We start from the raw sequence: 25,330 nt of genomic DNA, 5'->3' as shown, positions 1-25,330 counted from the left end.
ATGTAGCAGTGCCTCAGTTGTTACTAGGTACCTGGGACTGGCACCCAGGAATTGGTCAGATGAAACTTATTGTGTGTTTCTCATCTGGCCAATCAGGTCATATAAAAAAAGACTGCCTGCTCATGGAGTTTGGCTTTGAACTGCTACTACAGCTAAGTCTGTGGCTTGGGATGTTCTGTCAGTAAGGGGTGTACTGCAGCCTACTAGGTAATTGCTAAAGTGTCTAGATGGAAAATAAGAGGACTGATTGACTCCAGGTGTGAGCAAACGCTAGTTTGGGGGAATAGCTCCGGATAGTGAGAACAGATCAGCATTTTCCAATGCACATCTCTTGTGCACATGGAGAACCACAGGTCTACCCTACAGGAGAGAGAGAGAGATGGAACAACAAGGTTGGATGAGCAAGCTCAGGGCCCGCGTGGTAATAGACTTCCGCTGGCCTGTAACTGTAGACAGAGATTGGCCTGATTTCCTGGTCCTGTTACCAGACAGGGTACTACTCGTGCTTGGACCAGTTGATCATAAGACAGTCTTCACCTGGACATGGGTTGTTGGGCTGGATGGCTCAGCGCGAGGAGCAAAAAATCGACAGGCTGTATCAAGCAGGTCAGGAGAGCCAAACAGGAAATGTCAAGTCAATTACAAGCCCTAGCAACACAATTGCTTGAGGCAAACTGGGAACTGGAAGAGATGAAAGCTGCATGACAGAAAATAATGGAGGAGGCAACAAAACAAGAGCAAGAATTGGTCAGGCAAGACTAGACCTAGTATATGAGAAGAATTGGCAACAACTCAAACAGGTGCTAGCTATACTGTGAAGCATGAAATCACATGACAATGGGGCCTCAGCCTCTAGAGGCTAAGAGCAGGCCCCTGCAGGAGAGGAAAACAATAGGCATCCTGAGGGAGGAGACGAGGGAACCTTCTCCTGATCGGGGACCCTGACCTGGCAGCTGGGGTGGCAGCTGACTCTATGCAGATTTGAGAACTCTGGGATCTGTTAGCCATTGCAGAGGAGGCCCTGCAAATAGACATGCAAGACTAAGAATATTGGAAAGAACATTATGAAGATGTGCTAGATGACAAAAAACAATTTGTTTGTCCAAGTACATGAATTACAGAAAGAGCTGGAATGCCTGCAGGGCCCAGCACAGTAACTCGTAGAGTACACTGACAGGTACTATCTGGGTGAGAAGGGGGTTATGTGATGAGGCTTAACCACCATCAACTGCAAGGCAAGGGAAAGAACCACAGTCTTTCCATCCCAGGGGGTGATTAACTAGTTGTCTCTTGGCAAGAGGAAAGGGCGCTAGGCCTTGTAAGTAGACTGAGGGAGCTCAGTTAGGGAGAGATTGCGGAAGAGACAGGTCTCTCTAGGGAAGAGAAGCCCTGAGATAGAGTTTAACAGACAGGAAGCAATGGAGGAAAACCACTACAGGAGCATATTAGGCCCCTATAGCAGAAGCCCTGAGGGAGAGCCAACATGAGAACTACAGTGGAGCCTCAAAGGGGAAGCAGAGGCATTTGTTTGCAGATTTATTTGGATTTTCATTTGGACTTATTCGTGCAACCCAGAAGGGATTTAGACTTTCTTGTGACATGGCTGGAGCGCCAAGCCAGAGAACACCCAGAGGGTGAGTCTAGAGAAGATGAAGGCTGAGAAAAGCCATTGCAGGGCTGAGGGAGAGCACAATAGGGGGCACCAAGGAGTAACATCCTGTGCAACGCTGTGACCGCAGATGGGAGGTCACTCATGAGGTGAGGACATATTATTACATGCTGACTCAGTCAAAAAGGTGCAATCAGCGTTAGGCACCCAAGCAGGCCAGGCTTTTGGGGTTAAGATGGGAGATCCTCCTCCTTTGCTTCATTCACAGCTGCCCACTGAAGGCAGCAGATAGCTCTTTTTACCCTGTGTGATGGGCCCTGATTGGCTTCTGCTCACTTCTGGCTCTTCTTGCTGGTGGAGGAGTTGGATCAGTTTTCATTGGTTCTCCCAGCAGCTGATCCTGGGTGGCCTCTCTAGGCAGCTTTTGGACATCTTAACCTGCTGTCCTTTTCCTCCAAAAGGACATCTTCTTTGGGCAGGGTGCTCTCAGGCAGTGGGACCTCCAGCAGGGAGCATCAAATGCCCAGTCCCCCTCATTACATAGATTTACGCTAGTTCTGTGTGGACATTTGTTCTGCATAACACTAGCATACCATTCTAGAGTAGGATTTCTTTTTACCTGCTTGGAGCTGTGAGATATGTGATCCCAATGTCTGTTTGGAAGGTTTTCCTAGTGTTATTTGGTGTCTGATTCCAGCTGGCTGTTTGTTACAACACCCTTCCCAGATTCTGACTAGGAAGCTTAGCCCTTAAAGGCACATCTTCCCTTCCAAGCCAAAACTTAACAACACCACTTTAAAAAGTTAATATAACACATAATTACAAATACTTATAACTAACTTCATAAACTTTCTAACAATATTAAATTAATCTTTGAGGTGCTCTGTGCTGTTGCTTGGACCTTTAAGGCTGTTTCCGCTTTGTTCTGTATTCTCAACAGCGTTCCTATCTCCTGGAAGATGTTCTCAATTGTTTTAGTTCCCTGTTCCTTCAATGAATATACCCTCTTGATGAGACCAAGGGCTTGATACATTTAGGTGATAGTCCATTCATATTGTGCTGCAATGTTGTCCATTGCACCTATGAAGAATTCCACTGAGTTAGTAAAAAGCAAAGGAGTACTTGTGGCACCTTAGCACTGAGTTAGTGTTGCTGTTATCATCCTCTTTGCCCATGCTTGTGCAGACTCTGCTGGTGAGTGGAAACTCTTGCAAAGTGATGTAATTAATTGAAGTTTTATATCTTTTTCCATATGGTGAGCATTGTCTTGGCTTATGTTGTTTGCCACAGCATGTGCGGCCCCATGTGCTGTTTTTGGTAGACTCTGAATTTGAGCCCTGGGTGCCTTTTTGCCTCAGGTCTCTTTTCTTGAAGTATTTTGGATTTTCTGTCATGTCCACAGTGTGAGAGCACTGTTCATCCTTTATTCTGGACTGGGTCTCTTTCTTTGCTGAGCAAATTCTAATTGCTTTTTCAAAGTTTTAATTCTGGGCATCCAGTGGTCTCTCTCTGAGTGTTTTGTCCCAGATCCCAATCAAAATCTGGTCTCTTATCCAGGACTCTGTGAGCCCTTTAAGATTGGAAAATTGGCTCTTCAACCTTAGATCAGTCAAACTTTTCTATGGTTTCGCCTTCTTTTTGTACTTGAAAAGTATCTCTTACATATTTCATCTTTATAGGGAGCGCAGAACGCCTCAAATTTCTGTAATACAGTTTCATAGTTATCCTCCTATGCCTAAATTCACTGAAAACTATTAAACACATCAAGTGCTTCAGAACTAGCTATTGTCAGAAATAAGACTACCTTCTGACGTCTTGCTTTTTGCTGGCCCGCATTTCTTGCAGATACAGAGTGAAGCACTGTTTAAGTCTTCCCCAGTTGTTTCCCGCATTTCCAAAGAGTTCCAGCTCTAGTGGGAGCTGGAATTTAACTGCCCAATTCTTTCTCTCTGGATATTTTCTTATTTTGTTTTATGCCTTGTACCATATGGTGTTCAGTGATCAAACAGTGCTTAATAAGGTGCTTGCAAGAACTGATTCCAACTGCTGGTGCATAACAACAAGAACGTTACAGTGTCCACCCAAATTCTTTGTCTGGGAAGCTCAGCACTTAAAAGCACAGCCCCTAGTGGCACAGATGAGGAGGAGGATGCTGTGGCAGGATGACAAGAGTCAGTCAGTGACCTATGGAAAGGGTTATTGTGGAACTCAGAACAGTATCTCTTTTGACTGGACTCACTACTTGTCTGAGGACTGGCCAGGCCGGAGAGGAAAGAGGTGAGTGACTTCCGTGGTTCAGAAATTAAATAGCTTCCTGTATGTCCCTTTAGTCCCTGTGCTGCAAGAAGCTCCTTCATCTCACTACAAGATGGGGTTGGTTGTTTTTATTATTTTTTATTTTGCTCTCTCAAGCAGCGACTTCTTTCCTATGTTTCTTTCCTTCCCTAATATATTTGCATCACTCTCCTGGAACAGACTCAGCCCCAGAGGCAGTAGTGTTGCACTGCAACCCAGACTAGCAGAGACTATTTGGCTTTAGCACCACTTGGGAAAGCTTTCAGTTTGAGATGGAGTTATGTGTATGGGCAGAGGGGGGAGGGCAGAATGTTTCCTGGTTTTCATTACACATCTGGGCAAATGACTGAGCAACTTGCCTGTCACTGACTGTACATTTGTTCATGAAAAATTCTGATTAAGGGAAAGGAATCTGGCAATATATAACTTTGTGAGTCTCTGTATCCCTTTAGAACTTCCATCAGAGAAAAGGGCTCAGAAGGAGAGATCCATTTCCATCTGTCCATCAATGACCCGATGTTAGCTATAGATGATGCGACTTTAATTAGAGCTTTGAATGTGATTGGAGCCCAAGAATGTTTGTCACTCAAAATGTTTCAGCTTTTTTGTTCCCCCACCCCCATGGATGGAAATGCAGGGGAAGAGGAAGGAGATAACATTAATAACTTACATTTCTAGGGTGTCTTTCATGCTGCAGTGACAGGTTTCAGAGTAGCAGCCGTGTTAGTCTGTATTCGCAACAAATACTCACCAGCAACCACACACCACACAACAGAACCACTAACCCAGGAACCTATCCTTGCAATAAAGCCCGTTGCCAACTGTGTCCACATATCTATTCAGGGGACACCATCACAGGGCCTAATAACATCATCCACATTATCAGATGCTCCTTCACCTGCACATCTACCAATGTGATATATGCCATCATGTGCCAGCAATGCCCCTCTGCCATGTACATTGGTCAAACTGGACAGTCTCTGTGTAAAAGAATAAATGGACACAAATCAGACATCTAGAATTATAACATTCAAAAACCAGTTGGAGAACACTTCAATCTCTTTGGTCACTCGATTACAGACCTAAAAGTTGCAATTCTTCAACAAAAAAACTTCAGAAACAGACTCCAAGGAGAGACTGCTGAATTGGAATTAATTTGCAAACTGGATACAGTTAACTTAGGCTTGAAAAGAGACTGGGAGTGGATGGGTCATTACACAAAGTAAAACTATTTCCCCATGTTTATTCCCCTCCTCCACTCCCCACTGTTCCTCAGATGTTCTTGTCAACTGCTGGAAATGGCCCACCTTGATTTTCACTACAAAAGGTCCCCTGCCCCCGCACTCTCCTGCTGGTAATAGCTCACCTTAAGTGATCATTCTCCTTACAGTGTGTATGGTAACACCCATTGTTTCATGTTCTCTATATAAATCTCCCCACTGTATTTTCCACTGAATGCATCCGATGAAGTGAGCTGTAGCTCACGAAAGCTTATGCGCAAGTAAATTTGTTAGTCTCTAAGATGCCACAAGTACTCCTTTTCTTTTTTCATGCTTCAGGATCCCAAAGTATAGATAGATAACATCACCTGAAGAAATACAGCCACATGTCGGGTTGAACATGGTAGCTGTTAAACAGCACACATCAACTCTACACACAACTTTTTAGGCCATAGAGTGAAAATGAATCCCATCTCCAGTTAAAACACAAACAGAGAAGCAGAATGTAGTTAACCACCTTGGAATTTGACTAGGACACTGGAATTAACACCTTTACATTTGTGGGAGTGCCATGGGATCTTTGAGGAGTTCAGGTGGCCGTGACATTAGTTTAGTCTCGGATTCAAAAGACTGCACATCCAGCAGCATAGCATTAGCATGTAACTAGTGTTTTGGTTAGAAGTACACCTACTGAATCTTCAGCAACACTTCCTGAACTACCCAAGTTTTCCCTGGTCTGCTATCCAAGGACTGACCAAACCTTATGCTCTGTAGTATTACAGATCTGTAATCTGTAGTATTAAAGGGGAAAGAGATTTAGGATTTGTATAGTTTTCTATTTAATATGGGGTATTTTTTGAAAAGCCTCTGGGATGAGAGACTTTTGCCCAGATCACATGCTTTGGCTGAACTATTCTTAGCACTGCTCAGAAGAGAGTGGTGCAAAGACAGCTTTAAGCCATCTTTGCATCATCCTGGGGGTGTCTGACTGCCAGCAAGTAGTCCCCAGTGTAAATTAGAATAGCATCAGGCCTACTGTGTTTTTACACTGGCTGCCAGTGCCAGGAAAGGGGCTGTTCCAGCAGTTGGACATAACTGAGGTATAGAGATGCTCTGGGTAGTCCCCCTTTTTCCCAGCTACAACCCTTGCATGGGGACCTGAAAGAAGGAGTGCTGTAGGAGCCACTAGAGTGTCTGTATGCTGACTGAAGATTTCTCTACCCTATACTGGGGGATCCTCAAGTAACTGATTAAGATGCTTTTAGGACTTCTTTGTATTGACAGAGTGACACAAAACAGCTTTAATGGACTGGAGGATCTGGCCCCAAATGTGTGTGTGTCTGTGTGTGCACGTGGTGTGTGCACACATTTGTGTGGTGTCAGTGATCCTCCCTCAATTGCCTTAAGGGTCAATTTGTTGCCTGTCTAGGATTTTTAGCTTGCTTCTGGATAAAATAATCTGTGGGGATGTAATGGAGAAAATGGTGACTGAAATTCACCCCTAACATCCATGAATCGCAGCAGCAGGCTACGGGGAAATCATTCAAATTTGTCTATGCACTAATGTATCCTGTTTGTGATCCTGTTTGTAGCTCTGTAATATGTAGACAGCAGTGTCTGCTACAGCATAGAATATAATTGGTATGTAATTGTCACATAGATACCTAGGTGATAGAAGCTTTAGAAATAACGAAGACAGATTCCTGCTTCTTTTCTGTATTTGTGTGAATTTGTGGATGAATGTGCTTGACAGAAAGTCCTTGTGGATTTGTGTGTGCGTGTGCACATGTAAGCATGTCTGTGCAGTTTGCTTCATTCACTGCTGCAATAACTCAGTACTAAGAAATACCTTTAGTCATCATGTTGAGAACATACATAAGGGACATGAGTGTTGTGTTTAGGTTTATTTGTTTCACTGTGAACATCTAGATCAAATTCCTAAAGTATTATTTATGCAAAAAGTGTGAATGTTCGCAGCTTGCAAATGAAGTCAAACCCTTGTTACTGTTTACAGTAAAACAGCTGCTCTCAGCATTTCTCTCTGAGCCTGAGATACCTTAGCTCTTCCATACTCAGCCTTACATCATAGCAGCTGCAATAATAAGAGGCTGGAAGAGGTCAGGAGCAGGCAGTTCAGCTATACCACACCTTTGTTTAAGAGTGTTTAGAAAGTAAAATATTTCTACTGCTGAATTTTTCAGCCTGACTGGACTCCACATAGAGGCTGGATCGTCAGACCTATCTTGTCAAAATCACTCCAGCACCACTAACCATAGTCTGTGTTCTGATTTTCTCTTTATACATTTTCCCTAGAAATACTCTATAGATCCAGTCTGGAAAATGTTCCAAGGTTTTTTCAAAGCTAAAGATAATAGTAATAACATAATATTGTGCTAAAGCGCATGTCAGCTTTTTAAAGGTATAGAGAACCTAATTTGCATGCCAGAACTTTCCTAATTTATACTAACTGGGATACTCTTTGCAAATTATTGAATTTTGTGAATTTGCAAATACATGAACAAATACAATTTTTAAAAAATGGAAAAGCATCACAATGTACTTTATTTTGAAAACTAATTTCTTTGTAATTATTTGATACTTCAGAATGCACAAATAGATATACTGGAATGTATTTTGTAAAGATATCAGACTTAACATGAGAGGTTTCAGAGTAGCAGCCGTGTTAGTCTGTATCCGCAAAAAGAAAAGGAGTACTTGTGGCACCTTAGAGACTAACAAATTTATTTGAGCATAAGCTTTCGTGAGCTACAGCTCACCTCATCAGATGGGTGAGCTACAGCTCACTTTATTGGATGCATCCCATGAAGTGAGCTGTCACTCACGAAAGCTTATGCTCAAATAAATTTGTTAGTCTCTAAGGTACCACAAGTACTCCTTTTCTTTTAACATGAGAGGTGGCTACTGCACTCCACTCTTCAAACTTTGCTGAGAAGTGAGACTGTAATTTTTATGCTGTTTATGAAGCGTGTGGACTAATGAGGTTGTTTTGTATACGTAGTACAAATGTATGAAATGAAAAATAAGGGGCTAAAGTCAATTTAAGAACTTTTTAACAGGTTGTAATTAAATGTCCTAAATGCTGTTTGTTAGGATATAGATATGCAGGCCTGTCTGTAAAGGCCTATACTCTAAGAATTTAGGTGTATTCTTATCAATCAGACAATCGTTCCGCGCCTTTTTTCTGTGCGGATGCCATACCAAGGCAAGCATGGAGGCCGCTCAGCTCACTTTGGCAATTAGGAGCACATTAAACACCACACGCATTATCCAGCAGTATATGCAGCACCAGAACCTGGCAGAGCGATACCGGGCGAGGAGGCGATGTCAGCGCGGTCACGTGAGTGATCAGGACATGGACACAGATTTCTCTCAAAGCATGGGCCCTGCCAGTGCATGCATCATGGTGCTAATGGGGCAGGTTCATGCTGTGGACCGCCGATTCTGGGCTCGGGAAAGAAGCACAGACTGGTGGGACCGTATAGTGTTGCAGGTCTGGGACGATTCCCAGTGGCTGCGAAACTTTCACATGTGTAAGGGCACTTTCATGGAACTTTGTGACTTGCTTTCCCCTGCCCTGAAGCGCATGAATACCAAGATGAGAGCAGCCCTCACAGTTGAGAAGTGACTGGCGATAGCCCTGTGGAAGCTTGCAACGCCAGACAGCTACCAGTCAGTTGGGAATCAATTTGGAGTGGGCAAATCAACTGTGGGGGCTGCTGTGATGCAAGTAGCCCACGCAATCAAAGATCTGCTGATATCAAGGGTAGTGACCCTGGGAAATGTGCAAAAAGAAAAGGAATACTTGTGGCACCTTAGAGACTAACCAATTTATCTGAGCATAAGCTTTTGTGAGCTACAGCTCACTTCATCGGATGCATACTGTGGAAAGTGTAGGAGATCTTTTTATATTCACACAAAGCATGAAAAAAAACAACCTCCTCCCACCCCACTCTGCTGCTGGTAATAGCTTAGGATTCTCTAACTGTGGTGGGGCCATAAACGGAACCCATATCCCTATCTTGGCACTGGAGCACCAAGCCGGCGAGTACATAAACCGCAAGGGGTACTTTTCAGTAGTGCTGCAAGCTCTGGTGGGATGTTTCACCAACACAAGGGACATTTCACCAACATCAACGTGGAATGGCCGGGAAAGGTACATGACGCTCGCATCTTCAGGAACACTGGTCTGTTTCAAAAGCTGCAGGAAAGGACTTTATTCCCAGACCAGAAAATAACTGTTGGGGATGTTGAAATGCCTATATGTATCCTTGGGGACCCAGCCTACCCTTTAATGCCATGGCTCATGAAGCCGTACACAGGCAGCCTGGACAGTAGTCAGGAGCTGTTCAACTACAGGCTGAGCAAGTGCAGAATGGTGGTAGAATGTGCAATTGGACGTTTAAAGGCGTGCTGGCGCAGTTTACTGACTCGCTTAGACCTCAGCGAAACCAATATTCCCACTGTTATTACTGCTTCCTGTGTGCTCCACAATCTCTGTGAGAGTAAGGGGGAGACGTTTATGGCGGGGTGGGAGGTTGAGGCAAATCGCGTGGCTGCTGGTTACGCGCAGCCAGACACCAGGGCGGTTAGAAGAGCACAGGAGGGCGCGGTACGCATCAGAGAAGCTTTGAAAACCAGTTTCATGACTGGCCAGGCTATGGTGTGAAAGTTCTGTTTGTTTCTCCTTGATGAAACCCCCCGCCCCTTGGTTCACTCTACTTCCCTGTAAGCTAACCACCCTCCCCTCCTCCCTTCGATCACCGCTTGCAGAGGCAGTAAAGTCATTGTTGCTTCACATTCATGCATTCTTTATTCATTCATCACACAAATAGGGGGATGACTACCAAAGTAGCCCAGGAGGGGTGGTGGAGAAGGGAAGGAAAATGCCACACAGCACTTTAAAAGTTTACAACTTTAAAATTTATTGAATGCCAGCCTTCTGTTTTTTGGGCAATCCTCTGTGGTGGAGTGGCTGGTTGGCCGGAGGCCCCCCTCCACCACAATCTTGGCTGTCTGGGTGTGGAGGCTATGGAACTTGGGGAGGAGGGCGGTTGGTTACACAGGGGCTGTAGTGGCAGTCTGTGCTCCAGCTGCCTTTGCTGCAGCTCAACCATACACTGGAGCATACTGGTTTGATCCTCCAGCAGCCTCAGCATTGAATCCTGCCTCCTCTCATCATGCTGCCGCCACCTTTCAGCTTCAGCCCTCTCTTCAGCCCACCACTTACTCTCTTCAGCCCACCACTTACTCTCTTCAGCCCGCCACTTACTCTCTTCAGCCTGCCACCTCTCCTCCCAGTCATTTTGTGCTTTCCTGCACTCTGACATTATTTGCCTCCACGTATTCATCTGTGCTCTGTCAGTGTGGGAGGACAGCATGAGCTCAGAGAACATTTCATCACAAGTGCGTTTTTTTTTTCTTTCTAATCTTCACTAGCCTCTGGGAAGGAGAAGATCCTGTGATCATTGAAACACATGCAGCTGGTGGAGAAAAAAAAAGGGACAGTTAAAAAGACACATTTTATAAAACAGTGGCTACACTCTTTCAGGGTAAACCTTGCTGTTAATATTACATACATAGCACATGTGCTTTCGTTACAAGGTCACAGTTTGCCTTCCCCCACCGCGTGGCTACCCCCTCAACCTTCCCCCCTCCCTGTGGCTAACAGCGGGGAACATTTCTGTTCAGCCACAGACAAACAGCCCAGCAGGAACGGGCACCTCTGAATGTCCCCTGAAGAAAAGCACCCTATTTCAACCAGGTGACCATGAATGATATCTCACTCTCCTGAGGATAACACAGAGAGATAAAGAACGGATGTTGTTTGAACGCCAGCAAACATACACTGCAATGCTTTGTTGTACAATGATTCCCGAGTACGTGTTACTGGCCTGGAGTGGTAAAGTGTCCTACCATGGAGGACGCAATAAGTCTGCCCTCCCCAGAAACCTTTTGCAAAGGCTATGGGAGTACATCCAGGAGAGCCGCAAATGCCAGGGCAAATTAATCCTTTCACAAGCTTGCTTTTAAACCATGTATAGTATTTTAAAAGGTACACTCACCCGAGGTCCCTTCTCCGCCTGGTGGGTCCAGGAGGCAGCCTTGGGTGGGTTCGGGGGGTACTGGCTCCAGGTCCAGGGTGAGAAACAGTTCCTGGCTGTCGGGAAAAGCGGTTTCTCCACTTGCTTGCTGTGAGCTATCTACAACCTCATCATCATCTTCTTCTTCGTCCCCAAAACCTGCTTCCGTGTTGCCTCCATCTCCATTGAAGGAGTCAAACAACACGGCTGGGGTAGTGGTGGCTGAAACACCTAAAATGGCATGCAGCTCATCATAGAAGCGGCATGTTTGGGGCTCTGACCCGGAGCGGCCGTTCGCCTCTCTGGTTTTCTGATAGGCTTGCCTCAGCTCCTTAAGTTTCATGTGGCACTGCTTCAGGTCCCTGTTATGGCCTCTGTCCTTCATGCCCTGGAAGATTTTGACAAAGGTTTTGGCATTTCGAAAACTGGAACGGAGTTCTGATAGCACGGATTCCTCTCCCCATACAGCAATCAGATCATGTACCTCCCGTTCAGTCCATGCTGGAGCTCTTTTGCGATTCTGGGACTCCATCACGGTCACCTCTGCTGATGAGCTCTGCATGGTCACCTCTGCTGATGAGCTTTGCATGGTCATCTGCAGCTTGCCACGCTGGCCAAACAGGAAATGAGATTCAAATGTTCACGGTTCTTTTCCTGTCTACCTGGCCAGTGCATCTGAGTTGAGAATGCTGTCCAGAGCAGTCACAATGGAGCACTCTGGGATAGCTCCTGGAGGCCAATACCGTCGAATTGTGTCCACAGTACCCCAAATTCGACCCAGCAAGGCCGATTTAAGCACTAATCCACTTGTCAGGGGTGGAGTAAGTAAATCGATTTTAAGAGCCCTTTAAGTCGAAATGAAGGGCTTCATCTTGTGGACAGGTGCAGGTTTACATCAATTTAACGCTGCTAAATTCGACCTAAAGTCCTAGTGTAGACCAGGGCTTAGTTAGGGTGGTTAAAGATGATTTGGCACAACAGGGTTTAAAGTCAAAAGCAGAGTTAACAGACTACCTTTAGAGACTGGAGCTGGGACTTGGTCCTGGGGGAGTGGAGAGAAAGAAAGGAAGAGAGGAAAAAAAAGTTTCAAAGTGCAAAATGGTAGGGTTTGCAGGAGCAGGTAACAACCCCCACTCTTCTCCCAAAGCCAGAATAAGAACCTGGGGATAAGGGTTCCCAACTGTTTCAACCCAGGGAGCCTACTCTTGGCTCAGAGCTAACTATGTTCTTTTCTTCTTTTCCTTCTTCTTTTTCTCGGTTTACTTAATTTGCTGCTGGTAGCCTATACTTTAAACTGACCTGACCGGCTTAATTGGTTTCTTTCCACCTCTTCCCCCTCCTCTCCCCCTGCCTTTCCACACTTTTTTGTTTTTCTGAAGTTTTAATGGAGGGTACTTTGGATACTTACATGAAATGTTTTTGGTTATTTTGGACAAAGTATGACAGAGGTCTGCTATATTCCACTGGAATTTTTGGAGTAAAAGATCCATGGGCATCCATGGAGACAAATGTTTTACTGCTTTTTTGAACAGTCTCAAGGTAAAGACAGCACAGGTTAAGGCAGCTGTGTGGCAATAATTGTACTTGGTGGCTAAGTTGTTACAGACAAATTGCACCACCTTAAAGAACTAAATGTAGGAGTAAGTGATTTAAAGAAGTGAGTGAAAAGTTAAAAGTAGCTTTTGCAAAAATTAATACAGGGTTTGAAGGAAAGTAAACATTTGGGAGTTGTGGAAATGGTAAAAGGTAACTGTTGTGAAGATGTTAAAACAGTAACAGATGTGGTGTTACAAGAAGGAAGTTTTTGTTTAATGATAAAACCCAGTTATGTAAATGTAACTGTATGTGCAAGTCTGTGCAGTCACATTGGATGGAAGCTTGGTAATTAAATTATCCAAGGGGGTCAGGTAGAGTGGCTACTACCACCACAATGCTTCTGTCCCCAGAAGCCTTTACAACTATTCTGAGGGAAAATGGGCCCTTTTCCCACAGAAATGGTCTATAAGGGACTGCTGCAGGCAGCAGGCAGAGAGAGAATTTGATCAAAATTATTTGACTATAGTGATTTTAATTACATTCCTTTTGGGTAATGTAAGGGGTTTCTATTGAAACTTAACTTGGCTGCCCCTGGTTGTGTCTAGTTGTACAAGATGGGAGTGTAATCAGGGTACAGTTGTGTAAAAAAGAATAATCACAGTGCAAGGGATGTTAGGAAAAAGAGAATTTTGTGTGTGCACAGGTAAAAGGAAAAGGGGAGGAATGATGGGAACACTGAGACTTGGGGTGGCTCTTGGGGATCAGATTGTCGCTTTAGTGGGTGTGCATGAAAACTCTGTGGGCATGGGGGAGGCAGTTACACCTTGTGTAAAATTAATATGGCTAATATAATGTTATGGAGGTTAAACTATAGAAGGAATGTGCATTCTCCCAGGATGTGTGCAGTGTATATTAGAGAAGGGGTAAAAGAAATGCAAACAAAACATGGTACTTAATTAAAATCCTATTAGGGCTCCAAAAGGAGCCACAATAGGTTGTGCTTTCTCTTTCAGATCTCTGTGTGTTTTGGAGCAGGAGATGAAAGTGGAAAGTAATCAGAACTCTAGTGGAAGTGGAATGTTTCCCTTTTAAGACAGTCTCTGAGCTGCTAATAGCTTTGGATCCAAAAGCAAGCCAGAAAGCCTCTGTGTAAATGCAAATTACCTAGCTGATGGGCACAAAGGAGCTGCAAATAATGAATACATCTGGTCAGCAACCAAGCTACTAGAAACTACTCAGATTATGGCCCTCCAGGAAAGTCAAGCTTGAAAGTAAGGGGAACAGGTTAACCCTGAGGGGGGTGTGTGTGTGTGTGTGTACAGTGCTAAAATCTGAAGCTGTGTCTCAGCTGTTACCTGAGAATAAACTTAAAGCTTGGTACAGCAGAGAAACTATTGCAAACCTGGTCTGTTATACAAGAGGGGAAACTGAGGTACACCACCTCATGAATTTAATAAATGACCAGTGAGTGGGGTAATTCACTAGCCTGACTATAGAACAAAATAAGGACAGCCTGGAGGTAGTTCTTCTGTTTTTTTCTGCAATTAGCGAGGAAATTTGTAAAAGGAAGTGGTATTATTAGTAAGCAATAATCTGTCCCCACTAGGGGGTGGTGGAAATTTTCTTTTGTTTTTCAAACTCTCTACAAGCAAGCTGGTGCCAGCGGAAAAATAATCCAGAATACCATGGATCTATGTGTTGTGGTGTTTGTCTTGTCTTGTTGCTAGCATTGTTGTGTTTCAATAAACAAAAAACCTCATGACATGGGTGGGGGGTGGCTTCAAAAGGCTGACCTTGGGGGAAAATGTGTATGGGAATGCAAAATGCTCAACTAGGAGGCCAGCACCTGTGTAATAGCTACCATGTTACCTGGAAATGGAATGGCAACTAAGGTGGTCCCCACAAGACCTATGGAAATAATGAGAAGGGGAGGAGCTTACTGGGAATCAATGGAGAGGTATGCGAAATGGTGTAAATCAAGAGAAGATGGTTGGATGTGCTCCTCTCCTATGACTATGGGGAAGCAGGATCAATGGCCTTATGGAAAGGGGTGGACAATTGAGTGTACTGTGTATGAGGTGTTTTGCTCGGAATGTACGTATTACTAGGGGCACAATTACACCAGCCCATAACCAAACTACACACATCTACACGCTGCTATCTGAACTTTGGTGCACAAATGGATCTGTAAATCTTATTGCTGTAAATAATAAAACCAGGGCATACTGCCTGATTCCATACCAAGTAGTTAAGCTGGTTTGAACAATAACACATTTCTCTGTAAACATTCAATGGACTTATGATATAGACAAAAGCACGCAAAACCTGCAGGGGCAGCTTGTTGCAACTGCCAGCAACTGGCCACATAAGATTGTGACCCTGTCGAAGGAGGAGAGGCAGTGTTTTGGTGGTGGCTCGAATGTTGGACCACACTGTAGTGGTCAGGACTCGGTGTTGCTGTGGATTTTGTATTGTTAACTGTACTTGTGTTACGTTGCATATGGAGATAACCTATAAGTAATGTAGTAAGTTCTCCACACCCTAGAGTGTACTAGGCAAGCCGGACCCAACCTTCTCAGGCCCATTGTAATGGGAAGTCTGGAACACTAATTGGAATAGGTTTGGTATGCCCAAACGAGAGAAGGTGCAGGGCACGGTACTACACAAGGGGCAGTGGGACAGATGGAGCAATGACGCATTCCGCCTTGATGCCTGGCTATATCAGGAAGTGTGTCACCATATGTCCTATGCTTTTCCAGGGATACCTGGGCAGGAGAATCCCCAAAGAAAAAGAAAAAAAAAGGGTGGAGTGTTAGGATGTAGATATGCAGGCCTGTCTATAAAGGCCTATACTCTAAGAATTTAGGTGTATTCTTATCACTTAGCTAGTTATAAAGGTATAAAAGAAAGAATCAAAATCACTGTCTGCCAGTGTAAGGGCCTTCTCTTGCTGCAACAGTCTGAGGCCCTGTTCTTAGGCTAAAGCCTTTGGCTAAGCAGCAGAGGCAGCCATAAGCTGGGAAGCGAACGGTCACATCCTCACATTCCAAACTAGTCACATTGAAAGAAGGTGCTACTGGGCTGTTAGGAATACAATCCTGTCCTAATAATGCCTATCACCTCCAGAGAAAGGGAAGTGCCTAGAAGATGTAAAAGGAAACTTAGTTGGATAGCATCCTGTCTGGCAAGAACTCACTTATCAATAGATGGGATGTGAAATCCTCATTTCTGTGTTGTTCTATCATTGTAGTCCCCATTTCCCGATTGTTTGTCTGTATAATCTCTGTCTGGAATTGTTTCTGTCTGCTGTATAATTAATTTTGCTGGGTGTAAACTAATTAAGGTGGTGGGATATAATTGATTAAATAACATATTGTAACATGATTAGGATTGGTTAGTTAAATTTCAGGAAAATAATTGGTTAAGGTATAGCTAAGCAAAACTCAAGTTTTACTATATAGTCTGCAGTCAATCAGGAAGTAAGGGGGGGGGAATGGGAACAGGGAAATTGAAATCATGTTTTGCTAAGGGGAGGAATGGGAACAGGGACACAGGTAAGGCTCTGTTGTGTCATAGCTGAGAAGGGGGACACTAAAAAAGGAAACTGGAATCATTCTTGCTGGAAGTTCACCCCAATAAACATCGAATTGTTTGCACCTTTGGACTTTGGGTATTGTTGCTCTCTGTTCATGCGAGAAGGACCAGGGAAGTGAGTGGGAGAAGGAATAAGCCCCCTAACACTGTTTACTGAAACCTTCTCTTCCTTTGAACAGCTGCTGAATATGTGTGTGTATCAACACATAAGTGAAAATGGATTCATTACTGTTTTATCACACTATCCAGGAATTTAGTAAAATATGATATTTTTACTTTAAAAATGAAAATTTGGAAACAGAAATAGGAAGAAAGTTAGACTGGTGTGGCTGCAGAGTCCTTATCCAGACCTACAGCTACTTTTCTCTACATACAAGGTTTCTTTGGCAGTATTTTATTAGGTTAAAATTAGCTAGATCCGTGGTGGTCACATGCAGAATAAAACCTATAAAACTGTTTAGTCCCTGAGTACCTGATAGAGCCTGAGGAACTGCAAGCTTTTCTGGCCTTACAGGTTCAGCTGATGTCACAAATGTCTCAGCTGATATCACAGATTGCAGCAATATGTTGCTACAGAAGAGAATGTCAAGGTTGAAATGCTATATGATGCTTAAACAGGATCCAGTTATAGGACTGCATCAAAATGGCTTCTGCAAGAAACCACAAAAGAGAAAGGGATAGAGACAGAGAAAAGGGCAGTGAGCTTTGTAGATCATATACAAATACACTCAGAACAGAAGTATGTTATGGAAATTGTTGGATCTAATTTATAAATGTTACATGAGTTACAATTATTATGAATGATTTGTATTGCAGTAAAACCTAGAGGCCCCAGTCAGGAATAGGGCTTCACTGGGCTAGGCACTATACAAACACATGGTGAGATACATTCCCTGCCTTAAAGAGTTTTTAATCTAAACATACAATGAACAGACAAAGGGAGGAGTGTGGCACGGAACATACAAGCAAAGTGTTTAGGGTAACGATAGCTGCACATAGTTCATTTTTTTGCCCCCAAACAAGCAACATACAGAGGGTGAGGAAGAGAGGAACAATCAAAATATGTACATTTTTATAAACATATATATATTTGTTACGTATACATAATTATATACACAACAAGTACCATGGCATTTATTTTGTTGTTATCAGTGTTGTACATACTGATAAATACCTATACAGACACAAATTGTATATACTATAAGGTTGTGCATATCTTTCTTTAGGTTCGGTGATGGATCCAAATCATGTTCAGCTTGGTTCTCCTGGCTTAAATGTCACCAAAAGCCCTTGATAAAAATGTGGCCTTCTACTTTGTCATACTGGTGGAGAGAATATATTTTAGTGCTCTCACTGTAGGTATAGATGTGTCTGTCACTTAGCAGAAAAATATATTTTCCTGTTTGTTTTCTGCAATCAGAAACTTAGCAGCTAAAAGAACCAAATAATATGTGGTATGACTAGGATCTGGGTCCTTGTGAATAGGATACTGAAATTCTATATGCAGTTATCTTTCCAGCGTTTCCCTCTCTTTACTTTTATACCCTGTTGTTGACTCTGAAAGAAAATTTAAGCAGCTGTTTCAATGTATATGTTTATTATATTATCTCCATTTCCAGGTGAGTGGCTCAAACAGGTTCGCTTTAACTGATTTTTAACACTAACATCATAAGCTCTTCTGCTGTTATAGGAATGAAGCAGGGTTGTGGATTTTTATTTGGGGGGGGGTCCTGAATAATCAGGAAATTCCAGTGAGAGAAGCAGAATGTGTAGAGCGGGCCAGAATTACCATGACAACCATAGGCAAGAACCCAGAGAGAATCATAAAGAAATTACAGTTGAATTACAGTAAACTTCTCAGTTATTTTTTAACCACACAGTTATAAAGAAATATCTCCTTTGACCTAACATCGTGTGGTGTGGGGGCTTAGGAAGTGCAGCATTGCGTGCAGTGTTGAAATTGCTTCATAAATGTGTACATGTAGCTTTTATCTAGATTTGCACATACAACCCTTATTAGTCATATTAAATATCAAATGTGAAACGCACCTCCTTTTCCAAATGACCACCATCCTCATTCAAACCTTTACTTCAGACACTCTCATCCATGAACCTTTTTAACAATAAATCCAACTATAAATTTAAAGGACATGTTGGAAAGCTTATAGGAAAAATGGGTCTTAAGAAAGGGCCAGAATGAAGATGGGGTGACCTGAATAATCTCAAGCGAAAAAACTACAGATTAACCATCAACTGGTTAACTGTATAATCTGTGAAAGTTAGACTGTAAATTCATGGAGCAGGGATTCACTTTCTTTTGTGTTTGTTCAGGGTCTAACATGGTGACAGTACTCAACAATTAATTAAAAAATATCATACACAGATACAGATATATTGGTTTCAAAGGCAGAGAGGCCGGATTAGGTTTTTGTTTTGTTTTAAATTAAGCATTCAAAACTGGAAGCATTAAAATAGGTATTTGACAAAGCACAAAGTTCCCAAAATATTGTTTTGTTTTTGTGTTTTATTTAAAATATCCGTCATGGTATGCTTTTGTTTGCAGAATTGCTCTTTATGTATACTCTGTCCACAGATGTATTCTTATATTTGATCTCTATAATGTTGTACTTATACCCCTGAGTTGTATAGCATGGTCTCACAAATAGAAAAGATATACTGTATTGTTCCATGATTTGATGTCATGCTTAGAATTCTCCTTGTTTTAACAGAATTGAATTTACTGTGCTTCACCAAGATGTCTTCAAAGGACCTAATTTTATTGCTATTGCAGAAACAGAAAGAGTAATGTGTTGAAAATTATACACATTAAATTGGATGTAAATTGCTGGTTAAAATATATGCCATCTATATGTTTTTCTTTATCTATATGTATAGATATACATACTCATTCATAGCCATACTTAAACTGTGTATAGCTGAGTGCTGTATTTATTTTAATCTTGGGAACTGTGATGAGCTGAGTTTCACGTTCAGGTTTTATATTGTCACCAAAATCTCTTAAAAAAGGAGCATTTCTTTCTTTTTGCATACATAATGGAGTCTACATAATGGGTCCAATCCTGCTGAGCGCTGCAACTCCCAGTGACGTCAAGGAGATCTGATGGCATTTGGCAGCTTGCAGGATTGAGCTATAAATTAACTCATATCTGCCAACATCTGAAAACTACAAATAGGGATATTTACAGAAAGAAAGGGGCAGCCATTTAATTCTGTTGAAAAACACTGAAATGAAAGAGATTTCTGATGGGACAGAATGAGGGGAAAGGATTTCCCTTCTCTCTCTTCTCCTAGTCATCCCTCAAAAAATCCAAAGACAGACTTTCACAAATTGGGATAGTTTTCAGGTACATGTTAATCTTGTTCAAAACTGTTTGGAAGAGCAGTGTGCAATATCTCACCCTGTCCTTCAAACCATCGCTTCGTGCCCTTCAAGAGTTAACCTTTTCTAGAACATTTATTTCACCATCAAAAAAAACCCCAACCCTGCAGAGCTGAGAGGCTGCAGATCACAAGGCCATTCTGATAGCCTCCTGTCCCCATGGCAACAGCAACGGCATTTATCAGTTCCTTATGAGAGCAGGCACAGCAAATCTGCATTGCACATGGCAGCCTTCCAGCCTTTCAAATGAAAGAGCACTTTGAACTGCTGCCAAGTGTGGAAGGAGCAGAGCTGTCAGGACTACTTAATGCTGGCAGTTTGTACTTGGGAGCCTTTCAGTTCCCAGAATCCTTCAGCTATGGCAGCCTGCCAGGTACTTAGCGGAAGCTAAAAACTAACCCACAGACCATTCACTGCAGTGCACTCAAAATTTTCCACATGTACCATGTCACAAGTGCAGACTGTACAATGAAAGCAAACGCCTGCTGCTTGGGATTCTGATTTTATTAATAACCTAGGAAAAAGCAATTGCAGATTAGTTGGCTGACAGCAGTACAGTGTAGCCACTGTTTATAACTCTGAATGAGTGTGTCTCGAATGTATATTTCATCCTTCAGAAATAGGATCAACTTCAGACAACGGGGACTGCACAGCACAAATTTTGCACGCAGTACTGAAGTGTAGGAAGATCAGCATTAGCAGAGAAAGGAATTTTGTTATTTATGATAGAATACATGTTATATCCAGTGTCACCAAGTGCTGAAAAGTGAGAGATGGAAAAGAAAAAAAGTTGAGTAGCGGCTGGTAGATATTTTCTGCCCTTGCCTTCTGCATTTTGCTGACATTGTGAGAATCTCAGAAACTGGCTGATGAATGCAGCAGAGAGACATGGCTCTTGGTGGGTTTCCTTTCAATGGAGAGTTTTCATGAGAACTTCTTATTGTTTTGCATTGCCCAAGGCACAAGGGCTTCTATTGGCAGAAGAAACAAATTGGCACAGTTCTGCTTTTTTTTTTAATCTGCACTGAGATCAAGGGCAAGGGCTTCATTTTCCAGCACTAGTCATAAGCCTTTAGCACAAATAGAATGAAAATTGTCTGTCGCTCAGGCAGTTGGACAGGGTTCAGGAAAACTATGTCTGGCACTAATTCCAAAGTGGAGGTTTGCTTCAATCCACCACCATTAAATTCAGTAAACTGTTTTCACTAGTCTATATCGCACTGTTCAAGAACTGTTTATTACCTTTTATTATATTAATTTCTTTAGGAGAGTAGTGAAAACTGTAGTAGATACTATATATATATATATATGTTTTACATTCCGATTTTTCACCTTTCCTTTTTTGTTCTCATATTTTGCTTTTTTTCTTATACTCCTGATTTAAAAAAAGAAATCCATCATACCAAACATGAGACATAATATTCAAGTACCCCATAGGGGAAAAGAATGAGATGAGAAGCCCAAGAGCAAACACATCTCTACATATTTCGGAGCTTTACCACAGAACAACAAGGAAATGTGTGCTTCTTTCTCAGCTTGCAGCTATCTTGGGCTGCTGCTTGAAGACTTGACTTGATTCATCTAAGCAATACTGTCTAAAAGTAATACACCAAGACAGTTAATTTTGGCACTTGGTGTCCCTTAGGAATTTTACTGGCAGTCTTTGAGAAAAAAAAGTAAATTATATTTTTTTCTGTTTTCCTCCCATACCTCATCTCGACAGAAGACCAAATAAAAAGAAAAACTCCTTAACCTCCCCACCCTCGCCTATTCCCACCCTTGTCTTGTGCTCCTAAACATCATTCTTTCAATAGCACCGTGTTAATCAGCATTTATAACGAGGTCAGGGGTGTGTGTGTTTCACTTCTCTCAAATGGCCCATTTCCAGAGGGAATGGGAGATTATATTTTGTCAAATAGCTTAAAAGATTTGAGTTTTCCTGCTTGCTTGGTTGGTTTCTTCTTTTTCTAATTTGGCTTTCTCTCCTCCTCCTTCCCACCTCCCACTTCTTTTTTTTTTTAAACACAGTAAAGTTTTGTTCAATTCTCAAGTGTTATTAATCACTGGTGGAGGCCAAAAGCAGGGATATTTTTCTTGGCAGCACGTTTTGATAAACAATCTGTATATGGGGTGGAGGGAAGGGGGAAGACTGTCTTGCTGGTAACTAAGCTAATGTTTGGCAGATTCTTAACTGTCATGAAAGTGCAAGTGGCTATCGGTGGGAATAGCCTTTAAAAAAACAGAATGTACCTATTCAGTTTATTCATTATTGTTGACTGTTTATTTTGTCCCCAGGATATAAGATGAATACATGATCCATGCATAAAATAAAAATAACAACGGTGGAGGACCCAGCCTCTGACCATTCCACATAAAATACACTCTCCAGCAGTCACAAGTCATTTGCAGAGCAAACAGAATTAATTATAGGTGTCTGATTTTGCACTGTAAAATTTGGCAAATACTGATGACCAGAAATCTGGGCTCACAGCTGTATGGAAACTGGTTGGAACAGATATAACAGAGGAGCCATGTATGCTTTGTGGGGAAGAAACTGGACCTTTGCGTGGTTTAGAAAAGTGATTTATTTTGTACACCCTGATCAGTCTTTGACATCATCATTAGCAGCAACAGGGCTCATAGGTAGAGGAACCTGTTAGAAAGCTCTGGCCTGTATTCCTGAATGTTACTGTGTGGGCAATAGTGCAGAAAATGGTAATATGACAAGAAAAAAGGAGGGGGAAAATCAGCAATAAAAAATCCCAGAGATAGCACATGGGAGGAAAATGTCACTTGAGAAAATGTGGCTATAGAATAAAGAGATAAATCATTGGCACCATTTACAAAAATAAAAATTAAGCAATGAAAATTCCTACCTAGTAGACTGAAAACAAGTCCGTCACTTTTCAAGAGGACTCAATAGCTGAAGAATTTTAGCACAGGGACTATAATCTGATGAGAAGAGTTAACTGAAATGATAAATAGAAACACATAGTTACAATGAATAAGAGTGTAATTAAGTGTTTTGATGCTTCCTGGCAGTTTATAGAAGAATACAGTGCTGTTTAACTTTTAATTTGACAAAATTCTGGAATTCCCTCCTCAAGTGTTTGTGATTTGATTTCACTAACACACTTCCCTGCACAGCCTGACTACTTTTCAGTGTTAATACAATTGTTTTAATAAAACCAGAAATTTTATTCTGAATTATTTTTGTTTGTATTTTACTATACAGGGGTCAATTTATGTAAACACACTCCCGATATTTCTTTTCCTTCCTGCTTCTTTTCTGCAGCTGTAGCTACTATTTTGACCACTGAGGGAAATGCCAATTCTGTAGATGAGCTCCTAAGGAAGGAATAGTTTGCTTATGACTGCTGCATTGATTATGTGCAAAATAATTCACAAATAGAGCAGAATATCAACAAAGATTTAAACATATCCCTAGACTGACCATTTAGAACCAAATCTTCTATTCTAGAAGTGCATAGTTCATGTGGTCCTATTACTGCTGAAAACTTTGGGGTTGTACTGTATTGTGCATCATGAACAATGTTCTGGTGATCAGTAATTAATAATACTCTTGCCATGAGATTAATAATAATTCCAGTATTATAGAAGCTAATACACAAGAATGGCATGGAACAGAGACCAGTTAACTGGCTTTTAGTCAGGCACATATTACATTTGTTTTTATAGCTTCTTAATGGTGCATTGTACTCTCTACTTCCTATATCTTCTAATTGCATTTAGAAAGGTACCTGCTGGTTTGTATTCATTCAGTTGATATTTCCACTGATCATTTTGTTTCCTTCTCTAATATTAAAGCTTCACCTGTGCTCTTAAGTAATGTTTTGCGTAAATAAAATGGGAAATAGGAATACAGCAAAAGGGGTTATTGGTCTCAGACTGTAACATTTATCCACCAACTAAAGGAAGAAGACGGTAGATTTTACTTCTGATAGTGAAAATTATATCCCCTGGTCTTTGGGGCTACTGGCAGGTCATAACTTCAGGTAATCTAAATAGAATCCCTAAAGCTGCATCTAAAGTGCTGATTGATTATTCTGACCAGAAAGAAATACATATGTATCAGTTAAAAGAAAAGGAGTACTTGTGGCACCTTAGAGACAACCAATTTATTTGATGAAGTGAGCTGTAGCTCACGAAAGCTTATGCTCAAATAAATTGGTTAGTCTCTAAGGTGCCACAAGTACTCTTTTTCTTTTTGCGAATACAGACTAACACGGCTGTTACTCTGAAACCTGTCATATGTATCAGTTGTTTGCTGCTTTAGCTCCTTCTCTCAGCTAATCTTCTGCCCTATTATTAAACAAGCTACTGTGTATTTTGTTTTCTGATTTTTGTTTTTGTTTGTTTGAACCAAATCAGTATCTTAATTGTTTGGATTCTTTCTTTTCCTCCTCCAAACGTAATTTTAATTCCAGGATTATTTCAGAGCTAAATAAACATCAGACTTGTCTGGTGTAAATCCAGGAAGACTGAGCTGGACTCCTTTTGTCCTACCACTAGCATGGTAAAGGACATGAAAGAAAGAAGGGAGGCGAGCAGAAAGGCACACTGCTACCCTTCCAGGACAAATGCAGCCATGGATTTTATCTTTGTCCGTTACATTGCCACCATTCAATCTATTTTCCTTTAACAGACTAGATTGATACTGACAACCTGTTTGTTTTGAAGGTGCCACGGCTGTGGCATTTATTTGCATTTACATTGCAGTTCTCTTCTTCAGTCAGTATTCCTGATATCACCATTGCTGCTAGCCATATTGTTGCAATGCTGGCATTTCATCCCTAAGTGCTACTTGCATAATGGTACAGTACATGCTCATGACCAAAGTTTAAATAAAGGTTTAATCATGACTGAAAAACAAACGTATTTCCACAACTCTGTATCTCTTCAAGTAAAAGTAAAGGCAGTTCTGTTGGGTCACAGATGCTAATCTTCAATTTCTTTCTAGACACAAACTATAAAGGGAGTTGACAGCACCTGTAAATGGTTTTCTGAGACTAGATTATATCTAAGGTGATGATTATTTACACCCTCTATAAAGACTGTTCTATTGAGGCAAGGAGTCTGCCTGTTACTGTGAGGTGAGTGTTACCAAAAAAGGACTTTATTGAAGAAGGATTCAGTGGAGCGAGGAGCCAGGATGAGGGGCGGTTCAAACACAGAGTGCCTTGTCATTTGTTGAGTCTGTATAACCCTGGGGATGAAATACAGTCAGGATATCCTAGAGTTCTGCATTCCCAGACACTCAAGATGAAGGGGAAAACTTCACCTCTCTCAATTTGAGTTTTTAAGGGCAGAGGTGACCTTTTCCCATAGCCCAGTTCTCCTCATATGAAGATCAACACAGCAGTAAAAAGGATAGAAGAGCTGACCTTCTAGTATGAATCAGAGAGAACATGCTTGTTTAGTCAAGTGAAGTCATATTAATGTAGAAATCCTACATCCTTCACTAAATCACTTTTGCTGTAAGCAGACTTTCACTTTAACTAGCTTTCCAGCTGTCTTGCTTGAATCTTGCTTCTGTGAAGCCTCTATCACAGGG

General features: G+C 41.9%; 1 protein-coding gene across 2 annotated transcripts in view; it reads right to left on the bottom strand.

The window, feature by feature from the left end:
- Nucleotides 1-10,083: 10,083 nt before the first annotated feature.
- LOC311521573 (uncharacterized protein) overlaps nt 10,084-25,330 on the bottom strand; it is a 49,517-nt gene continuing 34,270 nt past the window's right edge. The window contains exons 3-5 of one of the 2 annotated variants that reach the window (XM_084629941.1): nt 22,632-22,724; nt 11,208-12,267; nt 10,084-10,625 (exon numbers count right to left, since the gene is read on the bottom strand). In XM_084629941.1, coding sequence (XP_084486067.1) covers nt 10,543-10,625; nt 11,208-11,820 — 696 coding nt within the window. In that variant the 5' untranslated portion in view covers nt 11,821-12,267; nt 22,632-22,724 and the 3' untranslated portion in view covers nt 10,084-10,542. Of the gene's footprint in view, nt 10,626-11,207; nt 12,268-16,827; nt 16,951-22,631; nt 22,725-25,330 lie in introns of those variants that run through there. The other variant, XM_084629942.1, reaches the window with a different exon arrangement.

The sequence above is a fragment of the Lepidochelys olivacea genome (assembly GCF_965140295.1).
Source record: "Lepidochelys olivacea isolate rLepOli2 genome assembly, chromosome: 6".
Taxonomy (NCBI): domain Eukaryota; kingdom Metazoa; phylum Chordata; order Testudines; family Cheloniidae; genus Lepidochelys; species Lepidochelys olivacea.
Note: the sequence above shows the minus strand (reverse complement) of the source record. Positions and strands in the feature narration are given on the sequence as shown.